The sequence below is a fragment of the Balaenoptera borealis genome (assembly GCF_965194805.1).
Source record: "Balaenoptera borealis genome assembly, chromosome: 8".
Classification (NCBI taxonomy): Eukaryota; Metazoa; Chordata; class Mammalia; order Artiodactyla; family Balaenopteridae; genus Balaenoptera; species Balaenoptera borealis.
This window is the reverse complement of record NC_138865.1, coordinates 19,018,486-19,033,670: the sequence shown is the minus strand read 5'-3', so window position 1 is coordinate 19,033,670 and position 15,185 is coordinate 19,018,486. Positions and strand designations below refer to the sequence as shown.

Sequence of the window (15,185 nt, the reverse complement as noted above, 5' to 3'; positions counted from 1 at the left end):
GCATTTGCAGACACAGGGAGGAGGGTCCTGGATGCTGCAGGAACAGGACAAGAGGGCCACAGGGGGTCCACTGTGGAAAGTGACAAAGGGACACAAGGGAAGAGAAGTCAATGAGGGAAGACAGGAAAGGAGAGGACGGGAGGACAGAGGAAGAAAAAGAAAAAAGAAGGGAGGGGGCAGCAAGTCCAGACCTACATCCCCTGTTCATCCAGTAGCATGTAAAAACAAGCAGGGGTGGGTGTTGATGAGGCTGTCCAGGCAGGCGTGCTTGGGGGCCGAGTGTGGTCTTCCTGGGTACAGCCACACTGCTTGTCGGCTTTTCTAACCAGCCTTCTCTTGGCCTCATCTTACGTTAGTTCACATGAGCCAGGCACTGTTCTGGGCTCCTGTGAGTGTGCAAAGGTTCCGTCTGCCTGAGGATATAGTCCAGTTGGAAATAAACGCACAAAGGGTGTGGGAGCGTGACAGGCCTGATGGCTGTTGTGGCCAACTTCACTAGGACCCTGGAGGGTGGAACTCCTGGGTGGGTCTGGGGAGCCTGAAGGCTTTGCAAACTAGGCTGCAGACGGGATGGGGAGGGTAAGAACAGGCAGACGAGGCGTGGATGGCCCAGGAGGAGTCTGGGACCCCCTCATGCATGAAAAATGGTCGGTGTTAGGAGGGACGGTGGAGGTGGAGGTGAGGCCGCTCCTGCCTGTTCTCGCCTCCTTCCTGCATTCACAGGTGCCCAGAATAACGACTCCCCTGGGCCCAAACACACAGGGCTCCCTCCCGAGGGCTGGAAGAGCCATTCTCATTGAAGAAGGCACCAGAAAGGAAATCTCATGCAATGTAAAGTTTCTCTTTCGTTGTTTCACCTTGAAATGCTGTAGGCAGGAATATATGCACGTGGGACACACACTGCGGCCCTGGTGTTTGAGGTCATGAATTCCCACTTGTCTGGGACATTTTTACCACAACCAAAGTTTCTAACCACAAATCAAGTGACAACTAAAGCAGAAATCAATGGGCAAATCCATTTTTGAACACTGAATTAACTTTTTTGTAACAACTGTATGTTGGTTGCAAGTGGAATGGTCTCTGTTCATTTGACTTTTGAATATAACTTGTTCCAGAATAAATATTGTAAAGTTAAGTACATGAATGTTTCTTTGTATCCGGAACTAAATAAGAATTAAAATTTGATGTTTAAATCCAAGGATTAGGAGAGAACTCCGTGTACATCTAATGTGTAATAATGAGATATTTATTACTTTTTAAAAAGCATTTGGATGGCAAATTATACATATTGATAAATATTTGAAAATTTTGTGTTTTGTTTTCCGTTAACTTTTGTGAAACAAAAAAGAATGACTGTGAAGGTCTCTGGTTTATTGCCAATTTACCACTTTCCACGTTGATATTGGAACAGAATCGGTATTTGGACATCTCTGAGAAGTGGAAATACAAAACCAATTTCAAGTTTTCTAATCTCTGTTCTATGAAAAATAATAAAACCTAAATTATTTGGCCAACATTTGGGATATTTGATAACACAACGGGTAAAGAGAATTGGCTTAAGTTCCCTCCTCACGTTTCAGTGAATCCACTTCACTCCTTCAGTAAATGATGTGGCTTCCAGTTGTGAGCCCTGCTGCCATGCTGGGCACATCCCTGAGCTTCTAGGGCAGCCAACTGGAGATGCCACATGTCGTCCCTGGATGCCGTCACTGTGGCCCAGGGGCAGAGGCTGTCGCACCCACTTAGGCAATGCTGCACTTCTTATCACTGGTTATTGGAAAATGTGCCTTCATTTTCAGAATAGTGGTGTGTGCATTTCTGATTATGTAGCAAACCCTTTGATATTTGACTTAGATACTAAAAACATTTGGGTGTGGAAGTTTTGCACTCGTAGATACATTTAAAAGCATGGACTTGGTAATTTAACTAGAAGTTTTCTATAGAGTACACCTTGTTACATTTCTGTGAAAGGCTCTTTACCAGTGCAGAAGCAACATGGGTCAAGGGTGGAAACAACCGTTCTCTAAATAGTCCGATGTTAACTGTCAATGTGAGTCTGAGGGCAATAAAGAATATCGTGAAAAGTCTCTCATTTGGTTGGTGGATCTTGTATTGCCTCATGAAGGAGAGGAGCGGAGTTTGAAGCCTTTCCATAGAAAGCAGATATTCTCAATTATTCCCCAGGAGATCTCTTAAAATAGAATCACAGCAGAACCCCGTCAGGGACACCAAAGGTGTGGGATGAAAATGGCGGCCTGGCAAAGGCATTCCTGTTGCAATTTATGTTAACTTCTGTCCGCTTGGCCTTGGGCAGTATCAAAGGTGGCAGAATGTCACTACCAACTAGTGATGCCAAACACTGGTCTCCTTCTAGGTAGAATGTAGGGTGGAGAAGCGAAAACTTACCACTTGTGCTGGAGAAAGCTAGAGAAAGGGTCAGTTCTGATCTAGTCTCTCCTGTTGGCTTCAATTACACCAAATGGAACAGAACCCATCGTCCTATCTCTTTCAGCTGTACTTTGGCTGCCATGACCCTTACAATTTTCCCCCTATCAAAAGGGTAGTCCATTGACCTCCTTCCCTATTGACCTACCAAAATTGGTGGAAAAGCACCCAATACACTGAAGTTTCCTAAAACACCAGCTCTGCTAGTGGGAAGCCTAGGGGAAATGTTATTGGAATTCTCAGAGTGTTTTAATTCTTAGAGAAACACTGGCACCAGGTGAGAGGTCACACTGCCACTTTGCACATCACCAGGGGCAGCCCCAGTGTACACAGCCCCTCACATGGACTCCCAAGAATGAGTTTATACAAAGGCTTTCGGTTTTATTTATTTTCGTAACAAACATACATGGGACGCAGTAAAGGTTACTAATTGAACGAGATCTAATGCACAGGTTCTCTGTGGCTTTGACACACTCAACTTCTAAATGATCTCCAGCTAGCTAGTTAGGAATGTACACATCGGTACTAAATTTGATTACTTTTTGCATATATCAAATAAACACAATTACTTTTTTGGAGTATTTTTCATTCAGATTGATTGAAAGTTCTGCACTACCTCAAAAAAAAGTTGAGGTTATAGTGTTATTCATATTAGTGCCAGACATCTGGGGCCCCCAAGCAACTCAGAACTAACATATAAATTTGTTAAGTCATTTCACTACCTAAGGTAAAATGCAATACTCAATATTTTGGCTCTCTGAGGCAATTTTGTTGTTGTTGTTTTCTTATCCCAGTATCTTAATGCTTAACTTTTCCAGAAATGCCCTGGATTTTCTCCTGCTATTTGACAAGAGAATCAGCTCCTTTTCAGTGACGTAATGAGGACAACAAAAATGCCACCGATGAGCATCTCCTTACAAATAGGATTTATCTCATCAGTACCAAAAATTAAGAAAGATGTTGGTCAGTACATGATCACCCAGGACCCACAGAAATCTTCCTTAATAAAGAGGAACTGGCATCATATAACAAAGAGGAGTCCCTTTCTCTTTGAAAAGTTACTCATGTATTAAGACTACTCTTTTAGTCTTTACTCAGGCAAAATTCCCACTGAACCTAAAAACTTCAGGGGGTTCTGATGTGAGACTTACCCAAGAAAGAATCCTTTTAAAGGTTGCTTTTTTTTTTTTTTTTTAACAAAGAACTCAATACATCAACTATATGCTTATGACAGCTCTGCAAATTTGTGTATTTTTCACCCATTTGTACTGCATGAAGAATCACTGGGGATGACTGTGTACAAAAATACCTTCTAAGTAATTGCTTCTTAAGGTAAACAGTGATACAGGGTCAACCTGTGTTGAAAAGGAAGATTACAGTATTGCTATATTTCTTTGAAGAAAGCACAAGCTGCCAGATCACAATTAAACTGCTCTAATAGTCATGGTCAGGGTCAGCTTTCAGGAATCCATGAGGCTGCTGACGGCCCCAGCTGTTCAGCTGTGACAACACAGGGCGTTGTTGACTTGGTGCTTTCTGATACAGATTCAAACTCAACATAGGATCACAGTGCTGCCTTGCAAACCTCTCCGAATTCAATAGAAACTCCCCATTATATTGGAAAGGCGAAATGAGCCAGGGGTCTGTCCTCTGCTTCTCCCTTGTGAGTTCTTTTCTTGGTTGGTCTGGGGCACAGCTCCTGGAATACGTTGGCTGGCTTTTCTGTGATTTGGAGAAACCTCAAACAATCACATAATTTGGCTAATGTGGCTTTTAGATGTGCTTAAGACTCTGCAGGGACAAATGACAGAAGAGAAGCAGGGGTCCCCTTGGGGGATGTACGCCCACAGAACTTGCTCATTGTCACCAGGATACTCCAGACGCTGTCAAGTGTATGTCTCAGGACAGTTTGGAGTCAGACCCACACATCTGAGACCAGCCTCGGACAAGCCCTTTGGGGGGATTTGGGCTTTCAAAACCTGCTTAACGTGAGACTTCACGTCAGTCTGAGGAGACTGGAACCAGTGTGTCCACCTAGTTCCCAGCCATATCCTCATACCTGGTGCTTCAGTCAGAATATACCTGTACTCCCTGTTACGTAACAGTATCACGTACTGCAGCTTCTGCGTGTACCAATGGCAGACATATGAAACGCAAGTGCTCTGTAACACAGAAATGACGAACGTATGGCATCTATCCTGTGCACAGAGTGTAGTGTAAAGTTACCAAACATCATCCTGATGTTCTGGGAGACACATTGTACACTATGTGGTCCACGACCTTCCCTCTCTAGGCACAGCAGACAGTGATCGGTGGGACTCAGGGTAAGGCGACTGATGACATCGACAGCTTGGTACATTTGGAAGACCCTGGAGCCTAAACGGACAAGGCACGCTGTCTACACTGAAATGGGTTGGCAATTCCTTGGGTTCCCTCCTTAAGAGACGTCCACACCAGGCAGGCTGTTGGCAGAATAGGTTTCCTGAGTCCCAGCTCTGGAATAGCCCCCATGGGTGAGGCGTGCAATCAATAAGAATGTGGCTGCAGGGCTTGTTGCCGCTCGTTCCACGGAGATGCGAGGACCCCACGTTCCTGGAGCCCGGCGCCCTCACTTGCAGAGGATCCCATTCTGCAGGGTTTTGTTTCTGTCTGTTATGCAGGGCGAGGCGGTTATCTGGGGGAGGTCTTCCTTGCTCTTTGGGGAGGGGCTGCTGTTATTGCTGCCGCTGGATTTGCTTCTGCTTGGGTCGAGAGCAGGCTGGATGGGTGAGGAGCGGGCACCCTGGCCCCTGACCAGGCAGGTGCAGACCAGCCGGAAGAAGGCCCGCCGCATCTCCTTGCTGGCCAGCGTGTAGATGACGGGGTTCATGGCGGAGTTGAGCACGGCCAGCACAATGAACCACTGGGCCTTGAAGAGGATGGCACACTCCTTCACCTTGCAGGCCACATCCACGAGGAAGAGGATGAAGAGTGGGGACCAGCAGGCGATGAAGACGCTCACCACGATCACCACAGTCCGCAGCAGGGCCATGGACCGCTCTGAGTTGTGAGGGCTGGCCACCCTGCGGCTGCTGGACTTCACCAGGAAGTAGATGCGTGTGTACAGGATCACGATGGTCACCAGGATGGCCGTGAAGATGCTGATGCAGAACGCGATGTACTTCTTGGAGTAGAGGGGCAGGATGGTGGAGCAGTCAGGGAGGTCGTGCAGGCAGTTCCAGCCCAGGATGGGTAAGGCGCCCAGCGAGAACGCGATGAGCCAGCACATCCCGATCAGGAGAAAGACGCGGTGCTTCTTGTTGGCATCGTATGGTCTCATTTTGATCATGGTCAAGTGCCGCTCGATAGCAATGGCCAGTAGGCTACAGGTGGACGCCCCGAGGGCCACGAACATGCTGCCTTCCCGTAGGAACCAGACGGTCAGAGACAGGCTCAGTGTCCTCTTGCCCGACATCAGAATGTTGACCTTGTAGGCTATGCCGGCCAGCAGGTCGCAGAGAGCCAGGTTGCCAATGAAAAAGTACATGCGGTTGTGAAATTTATTGTTTTTCCAGATGGCGATCAAAACCATCAGGTTCTCCAAGACAATGAAGCTGCAGATGATCAAGAAAACAATGGTGGTTAGCGTGCTGCCCTCGGGGGCGTCCTTCAGCCTGTCCTTCAACTTGCCTACATAGCTGTAATGTTTGTGCAGCGTCTCGTTGGAGGTGTAGGGTCTGGGGTGCAGCGTGAGAACCGTCGCCATCACTTGGAAGTCACGATCGGTTAGCTCCAGAATCCACCAGAGGGCGCCCTGGGAACGTCCATTTCCCGGGCAAAGAAAGCCTGCGGCTCAGGCTGCAATAGTGATCCAAGCCAGACCCCAGCTAGGGTGTTGAGAATAGGCTCCTGCAAAAAGATAAAAGGAGGGGGCGCCCAGTGATAAAGTAACAGCACCTAAGATCAACGGCAACAATAAAGTTGGGGAAGGCACTAAAAATGTTGAAGCATTTGGACGGCTGGTCTGCATGGGCCCAGAGAGGGCCTTTAACACAGGTCAAGATCCTAAGTGACCATGGAGACCAAAGGGAGCAATTCTGTGTCTGCAGTTGTTGAGGAAGGAAATTCAGTGCATGAGCACCACCATCATTCAGTCACGTCACCATCACACACAGACCCAGGTAATACTTCCATCTGGAAATCTCAAGGCACTTAGGAACGCTAACTAGTTCATACTCATCTACTGCACAGGAGCTGGTGAACCCTTATTCCCAGTTACTGAGAGAGAAACAGTATTATGCCAGGTCCAAAAAATAGAATAGAATCTGGAATAATGTCCATCCGATTTCTGAAACGTCCTTGGTGGGTTTTGGAGCAACATTGTGGGAAGTACTCACACTTCCTGGATGGGATCCCCAGGTAGCAGGGCCAGGGCCAGAAATTGAGTCTAGACGGCCCCCAGGTCTGCCCAGCGGAGATCTCGGAAACCGACCACCTGGCCACCAAAGGAAGAACAGCACAGGCCACGCACGGCCCACATGGCCACTCCCCTAGCAAGCAGCTGAGCGTGGAGCCAGGGGGGAAGAAATACAAACCTGTAAAAGTGGAAGCAACAGCTATTGAGACTAAAGGAAGAAAAGAGAGGACAACCAAGTGGATTTTTGAGTTTGGCTTAAAATTCAGAGTTCAGCTCTAGCTGTCTAAACTGCCAAAACTAAATCGGTGTGTGTGAACTGAAAGAAACCACCCTGGGAGCACTAGTGAGAGGGCGGGGCGGAGAACACAAGAGCCAGACTTCGGATGGTCCTTCCCCCACTGGACTTTGGATGCACTCCACCCCACCTGTGGCTTTATCCATCGGCCTCCTGTGATGTCCACAGTGAAGCAGACCCAACTACCGAGGCAGAAATGGATTTCACTAAACTCACTTATTCTAAATTAAAATTATTTGAGCATTTAAATATAGAATTAAGACCCAACGAGGTTAATTTACAACAGCCGACTGTGTGAAGTTTTTTTTTTTAACTTTTATAACATTTAAGTCACGACCCTCAATTTGGTTCAGTGGCACATGGACCACTCTCCGATGAAACGGGGCTCTGCATTTTGGGGTGTGACCGAATCTGAAGGCCTCATCCACCCGCTGAGCTCATTGCCATAGAGGGCCTCAGTGGCCAGGAGGATCCTGGGGCTCAGTGTTGGTAGCTGCTCTGTCAGTGAGAAGCAGAGGAGGCTCTAAACAGGGCTCCCCGCCCACGGGACCCTCCAGGTAGATGCTTTCCTGCCACTCGGGTGCTGGTCCCAGCGCCTTGAGGACATTATCAAACCTCCCCTCCCTTAATTTGGAGGACTCCAGTTTTCTGACATCGGGCAGAGATGGCCCTGCTGCTTCTTTGCAGAGATTTCTTCCAGTGTCCTGGAGCTTCGATGTGCGGCTCGTTCTGGAAACCACGTGGGCCCCTGGCATCTGAGCTGGGTCTGAGGTCACGAAGGACTGGGGGGTCACCTTGACTGCCAAATGTTGGCAGAAACCTCTTCTAACTTCAAAAAGGAAAAGCAGGCAGGTTCTGAGGCTAGGTTAACAATGAAGTACTGGGGTGGGGGGCGCCTGCCGAGTCTCCCCCATCGTTGATGAGCCCTTGGAGGCAGCATCGGACCCTGGGGCTGTGTCGCCTGAGCCAGAGGCACCTTGCTGCCTCGGGCAGGAGGGAGGCAGGGCTCCCCACCCAGCCCCGGTGCCCACCTGCTTGGTCTGGGCATGGGAAGGACAAGGGGCCTCGCCTGCAGGTCTCGCAGAGACAGAGGCAGAGGTGGGGGGCAGCTTGTGGGCAGCTCCCCTCCTCCCTCTTGCCCCTCTTCCATTTTTATTTAAATCGTGTCCATCCTTCAAGCCCAAGTCAAATTCTACCTGCTCTGTAACATTTTCTGGAATCATCCTGCCCTTGCACACCACTTTTTAAAACAAATTGCAAGCTGTCTTTTTAAGAGTAGAGATAGGAGCAGCAGCTAACACACTCAGAGCACTTTCCCTGGAGCCCCTTATTTAATCCTCATGCCGACACCGTGAAGATCGCAGCGTCTCTCCTCTCACAGCACCATGTATATTAATGGTGCCCAGTAAACGTGTGTGCTCTTTACTACTGCCCATCTAAGTACTCTCATCTGTGGGCGGCGAATGGAGAATCCACGCTCCCTCTTTGCTGACCCTTCCTGGCTGTCGTAGGCAACCAGGCACAGGAGAACTTAGCCGCCTGGTTATCTTCCCACCACTTGCCACCCCAGAGCACAACCCCTGAGAGAGTACTCGGCATCCCCACACAGATGCACCGCCACTGCACCACGTGTGACCTCATTCATGGAAAAGGCGTGGCACAAGGGCAGGGAAGAGGAACGCATGTGCCGCTCCACCAAGAGCCACAAGGCGGCAGCATCCTGAGAGCAGCTATTTCCCCGACGGCAATGGGGTCACATGGCTGGCCCGAGGGCCCTACACACGCAACTCCCCCCATGCCAGACCCCCTGCTGCCACGTCCAAGTGGCCGCCCCTCTGTCTATGACACCATCATGTCAGGTTTGCCTCAAATGCCTCTGCTTTCCCATCAGGGGTTTCTCTCCCAGGACCTGATATTGGCAAGCATAACAAGAGGATTTATGATGGTAACTGACTCAGCACCAGAGCAGTCTGAATGATAAAAAACATACTAATATTACCTAAAAGGACAGGAACATGAATTGTACAGGAATTCCCACTCACACTGGGGTGAAAGGGCTCTAGGCATCTGCAACTGAAAGGCTTTTGAAACCAGGGTGTGTCCAAAGTTTGTCTCCTGTGCCTTAGTTTCCCCCATGATAACTCCACGGCATTTGAATACCTCTTGGACAGTCTCCACCCCTCCGACTAGGCTGTATAGTCCGGATAGCAGGGAAGTGAGTCCCTTTAAAACTGCTGGATCTGGACTTCTCTTGGAAATAAAGGGCAGAGGAAATACACCACAGGCTTTGCAGACTCACATCAACTTTTTTTTTTCCTGAATATGTAGAGTTTTGATAAAATTGAGTAGAGGAAACAAAAGGAAACAATAAAAACTGATAAGCAGCAAGAAAATAACCAAAACAAAAATTGTCTAAGATGTGCCAGGAACCCATCCAAACCATGAATCTTGAGGGCGAACATATTTTCCCATTAATTCTTGATTTATAGCTTCCCTTAATTAAATATTTATCACTCAAGGAGCACATTTTTTCAGAACCTCTTTTGTTAAATGTGAATCTCCGCATTTCGCGTAACTGGAAGATATCCATCTCTCTTTGGAATCTAAAAGCTTATTTTCTTTGGATTGTCAACATTAGAAAGTAGACCCCATCTGAGAGTTAAGTGCTGGGCTAAAGATCAGATTGATTTTGGATGCATCTGAACACCACCGTGCATAGTCAAAACCATGTCACGGGCGAGTTCGGGCCTCCGTCCCGAGGGGCGCAGCACAGACTCCGAGTTTGCCGGAAGAACGCTCTGCCCCTCCCAGGTCCTGCTCATGGCGAGGCGGGGCATCGGCCCTCCCTGGCGCATCCGTCCTGCTGCTGGTCACTGCAGGGGTGCTGGGCACTGCGGGCACCAGGGCTCCTGGGAGACCAACCTATCCTATCCCTCATGGCCTCTTCTAGGCACTAGCCGCTCCCAGATAGTACCACTCTCTGGACACCTCGTCCCCTAGAGTAATTTAGCCTGTGTCTGACCTTCATATAAATGGAGCCACACGATATACAGCGTGCCTGGCATCGTCCTCTCAATGTGATGCTCCTGTGAGTCATGTGTGGAGATGCCGCTAATTCCTTCCCATTGCTCCCACCGTGTGGATGGATGCAACAGCCTCCATTCATTCCTGGTTGTGGACATGGAGTGGTTTCCAAGTGTTGTTGTCCTTAGCAGTGTTGCTAGGCTGACCTTGTGGCGAGCACGTGCCTCTCTTTCCAAGGAGTACCGTGGATTTCCTAGCACTGATGTCTAGGTTGGGCTTTGATGGGAGGGTCCCTGCAGAGGCTTATGAGTCTCAGTCCGTGGTCCTACGAATGGTATTTGTGGGGAGCTGGAGAAGTCTCCATAGAGGGTGAGAGTTACGCACTACAAATGCTCACGTTTTGTCTTATATTAAAAGATAGGTGTCTGGGGCTGGCAGTGACCAGCATCTGCCTTTCCATTGTAAAAGGTTGATCACTGCTTAATTTCCACCTGAATACTTAAAAGTACGGCCTGATGCTGAGAAGTGCGGCTGGGTGCTGGCTAGTCGTGTACACATTCAGAAAGCCAGGCATGTGATAGAAGATACTCAGGACAGAGATGCTCCGGCTTATGGGCAGTGGTGTTCCAACAAACCCAGATTCCGACAGAGCTGTGCCTTGCTTATGTCCACAGGCAGAGTTCTCACTCTCAGACTGTGCTCAGGTGGCCCAGACCCCCACAGACCCTTCCCCTGAAGTACACTGCCCACACCTGAGCTTCCCGTACATCTACTCAACAGAGACCCGCTACACCTAAGAGTTTTCACTTTGACCTCATTCAGTTGGGGTCTTCAAGTCTACCTCAAGGCATTTCAACACCGAGCCTTTTTCTTTTTGCGGAGAAGGAATACGACACTTTCTAGAAGGTGGTTCAGAGGTGTGTCACCCCACACCTCTTCCCTCCATTCCAAGTTGGAGCATCTGCAGGGAGGGGTGAGCCCGGCAGGGGCCGATGGATTCCAGATGTGCTTTCCGTGCTAGCGATTCACTTTCTCTACACATGTCAATTTGAAAAATAAACAAACTGTAAAAAGAAGGAAAAGGAAAAAAACAAAGGAAAATATTTCCACAATCTGGGGTCTGTCTCTTTCTCTCTGTAATGGCCAAAAAAAAAAACCCCAAACGAACAAACAAAAAAGCGCACACACACACACAATAAGATAGTGAGAAATTTATTTTTCCTGGTCGGATGCAGGGCGCTCTATTTTTAAAGGCATGTTCTCCCAGTTCATCCCCCAAACTGAATTAAAACAAGAAGCATTTGCCAACAAGCCAAATTTCTTGGAAAGCAAGTTTTTTTTTTTTTGTTTTTTTTTGTTTAGAAGAATTTAGAAAGGAAATAATGAGTTGGCCATTTCATGGCCCCAGCAAAATTCCTTTGCTAATGAGTATTTCCCCTCACTCTGAGCTTCTTAGGTGACCTCACTCTGCTTTCAGAGATAGTTCATAGCAAGAGGCTTCACACACTCAGTCTTGCACGCCTGCGAGTTGCTCTGTGCCCATTAGTGGAGCTCCCAGTGAGAAAACGGCTGTTACAGATGAACCACGTCAGGATTCCACACCTTCACCTTTCTTCTCTGGAGTGTGGAAGCGAGTTGGTCCCTGATCAGGTTTCCTGCTTTTCAGTGGCTTCTCCATAGCTCTTTCTCCCGGTAAACAAGGCTCGGATGCTAACACAGATCTGGGGGCAGTCCAGGGAGCCCCAGGAATGCAGGTTGTACCCAGGACCTGGTGCAGCTCGAGCATCTGCCTCCGTGCACGCTCCCCTGGGCGTCCTGGCTCGTCGATCGGAGGGCAACTGCTTTAGATGCAAAAGGTCTTTACCTTCATTGCTTTTCAACCAGGCTTGTCAAACTTTCTCTTCTGTGCTTGTTCTAAGGAAGGACACAGGATTGAATTCCTACCAAGACTGCCACAGGACGAATGAAAGTGTGTGGAAATGAGCTCCTCCAGGCATATGCAAATAAGAGGTATTCTGCCCAGGAAGTCCTAACTGTGGGGTCCCTGTCATCCTTTCCCACAGCAGTGCTCTTACTTGGTGACACTGCACAGGTACCGCACGTTGCACATTGCAGGTACCATGTCTGATCCCCACTACAGCATCTGCCTTCCAAATGTACATAGGAGGAAACTGAGTCTGGGGGGTTGGGTGTGTGGGCTCAGTGTCCTTTGTAGCACAGCTTGGAAGAGGCTGCGCTGGGCTGGACGCCTGTGTCATTGGATTCCAGTGCACCACATTAGGGATAAGCTCTTCCGGAGACTGTCACCTTTCCATGTGTTCCTCACCTAGATAGTGACAAGAGTGTCACCACCATGCTTGGAACTGATAGCAAAATGCTGGAATGCTAATGTGAGGGCTTGACTGAAATATATGGAAAACTCTGACCCCGAGGAAATGGAGAGGCATCTCCAAGGCCAAAGAGCCTAGTCAACTGACTCAGGTCTCTCACTCCAGCTCATGGTGCTGATCGGACGTTAGAGCCACCCAATCGGTACCACACTCTCCTTGGAACAACCTTGTCACTGATTTACCTGACTGGCCTATTGCCTGGCCTCTTATAGATGCAGCTGTAATTCCTCAAAAAGAGAATGAAAACAAAAGAGAAGAAAAGGCAACTTTATGCCTAGTAACTGTAACAACAACTTAAAAGTATTATTAACTAAAACTGACAGGATTCTGCTCAGTATATCATATTATCTCCAAAAGTTCATGGAATATCTCTTAAGGCAATTAATTAATTTTACAGAAAATGTATGGCAAAGGAATAATATGAAATGGCTCTGAAGCTGATAAGAAAAGAATCACGAAGCCAAATGTGAGGAAACAGAAAGGCTCGGGTAGCCCAGGGCACAGCAGTCTTGGCTAACTGGCCAACGTAACAGACTGCCTGAGGCTGCCTTGCCAGCTGTGGCAGCACCAGAGTCATAGTTCCAAGTCCTGGCAGAAAAAAAGGGTTTCTCCAACTGGGCAACCCCAAATGTTTCGAGATTATGGTATGCTCAAATCCCCATGTCTTTGCAACAAAAATATATGCATACACTGTAGGTCCTGAAACATTTTTAGGAGGTGGAAGAGATACCATGGAATCAAATTAGTGTCATTATTTCCAGACAGGGAAAAATCAGTTCGTAAATTTTGAGAAATAAATTCATTAGGCCAATAGGTAAGGCTCCTTGTACAGGAAATGGGAGTTTCAGTATCCACATATGGTAGAAAATTAGGAGAGTCATGCCTTTAATGAAATTCACAAATGTAAAGAGGAAAGCAGCATTTTCAGAGATGAAAACTGGTTGAGGAATCATTCTGTCTATATCTGAAGGGCTGACTTTGTGCTTCAGATCTCTGGTGTCAGGCAACAAGAGCGCCTGGACGAGCAGGCCCTAAGTGAGTGTTTGCTGACCGAGAACATCCAGTGTGTGGTTCCCCTCCGGCAACAAAATTATTCATACTGGCACTGAGCTCTGCATCAATTGAGAACTTGTACAAATGTGGATAATTCCACAACTCCTTGAGTACCACACACACACACACCACACCATATCACACCCCACACACACACACACACCAGAACCACCACCTACAACCAGCAACAGGCTTGGCCATCCTTGTTACTCATATACCCACAGACCATAATCCTGCCCTCATACTTTCTAGGAATTATGTTTTTCTTAACCATGCCCGCAAGATTTTCATCAATGAAGAAATAAATGTTGAAAAGATAAATTATGAACATGTGATTATATACAAGGTCTGCAACTTCTAACTCCCGACTTGAAAAAGACGCCTAATTCTGGAAGTACCCAGACCTCCAGAAGAGCCAGACTCAGTTCATGCTGCTACCTTTCTTCATTTTCAAAGTAAAGCATGTTCACTTTAAAAATCCAACAAGAAGTCCCTCTCTTACCTCTAAATACAAAAACACCACAAAGTAATATGTCCTTGGGAGTGTCCAATGTCAGGAAGAGAGAGAAAGTAAGAAGGAGGCGGATCGGGAGAGAGGGAGAGAGAACCATTTGGAGACTGGAGGGTTAAAAGTGGCAAAGTTAGCACTTTCCTGCACCAGGCCAAAGAAGGACCTTCCCCAGCTTTCTCTGTTATGAATGTAACATACTGATCTTCCCTGGGAACCTCATTATTGCACGGTAGGAACTTTTTCTTCCAGCCCCCTGATTCTGACAGCCCTGACTGCCTTGTTTGAGAAATAGAAGGAAAACTGGAATTCTGTGGCGAATAAAATTAAATAGAATAATTTCCCCAAGAGAACAAGCACATATACACACGCTTCCAGAGTTCCCAGGTCCTCATCCTGGGCGGGAGCCTAACTTTTTAATTGTCCCAGGAAAGCGACTGACGGATCGTCTATGTGAAGAGTCACTACTCTTTCCTTCGGCATTTAAAAGCTCCAATTGTACTTAAAAAGGAACCATCCCCTCCCCCACCCCGCCTCGGCTCAGTCACCAGAATGGATGACCTGTGTGGAGGGGGTGATGCTGATGTAATGTGCTCTCCCACCCAGGTCACCGTCGCGCCGAGGACTGGCTGGAAATTTGTGAGAAAAGTGGACCCGGCTGCCCCCACCCACCCCGGGTGCCCCGGGCCTCCGGCCGTGCCGGCTCACCTCCGTCTGGGAAGGGCACTTGGGCCACCGGCATCCTGACACCCTTTCCTCCGCTCAGATGCGAGCTGGGCTGGGACGCCGGGATAGTCCTGGGGCTCGGGAGTCGCGGCACGTTCCCGGGCCGGAGAGTCTCGCTCCGGTTCGTCCTGCCGCCGCGCTTGGCGCCGGTTTCCTGTCGCGTGTCTCCCAGACCAGCTTCTTCTGCCTCTGTCCCCGCCAGCCAGGGCGCAAACTTTTCCAGCGGCCCGCCGGGGAGGGGCCCGAGCTCCGCCTCCCCGCCCTGCCGCCCCACGCCCACATCCCGGGCCCCACCTCCACCTCCCCGAGCCCCGGCCCGGTACCCACGCCCCCCACGCCCCCTCCTCC

The 15,185-nt window shown here is 48.6% G+C and overlaps 1 protein-coding gene across 2 annotated transcripts; it reads right to left on the bottom strand.

The window, feature by feature from the left end:
* Positions 1-2,813: 2,813 nt before the first annotated feature.
* S1PR3 (sphingosine-1-phosphate receptor 3) lies at positions 2,814-15,078 on the bottom strand. Of its 2 annotated transcripts, none has more exons than XM_082403413.1 (2): positions 14,820-15,078; positions 2,814-6,333 (listed from the first exon to the last, which is right to left on the bottom strand). In XM_082403413.1, exon 2 carries the CDS (start codon positions 6,188-6,190, stop codon positions 5,054-5,056), a length of 1,137 nt encoding a protein of 378 aa, XP_082259539.1. In that variant the 5' UTR covers positions 6,191-6,333; positions 14,820-15,078; the 3' UTR covers positions 2,814-5,053. The 2 variants fall into 2 exon arrangements, with proteins under 2 accessions (XP_082259539.1, XP_082259540.1); XM_082403414.1 differs by lacking the exon at positions 14,820-15,078 and adding an exon at positions 6,822-7,832.
* Positions 15,079-15,185: the final 107 nt, after the last annotated feature.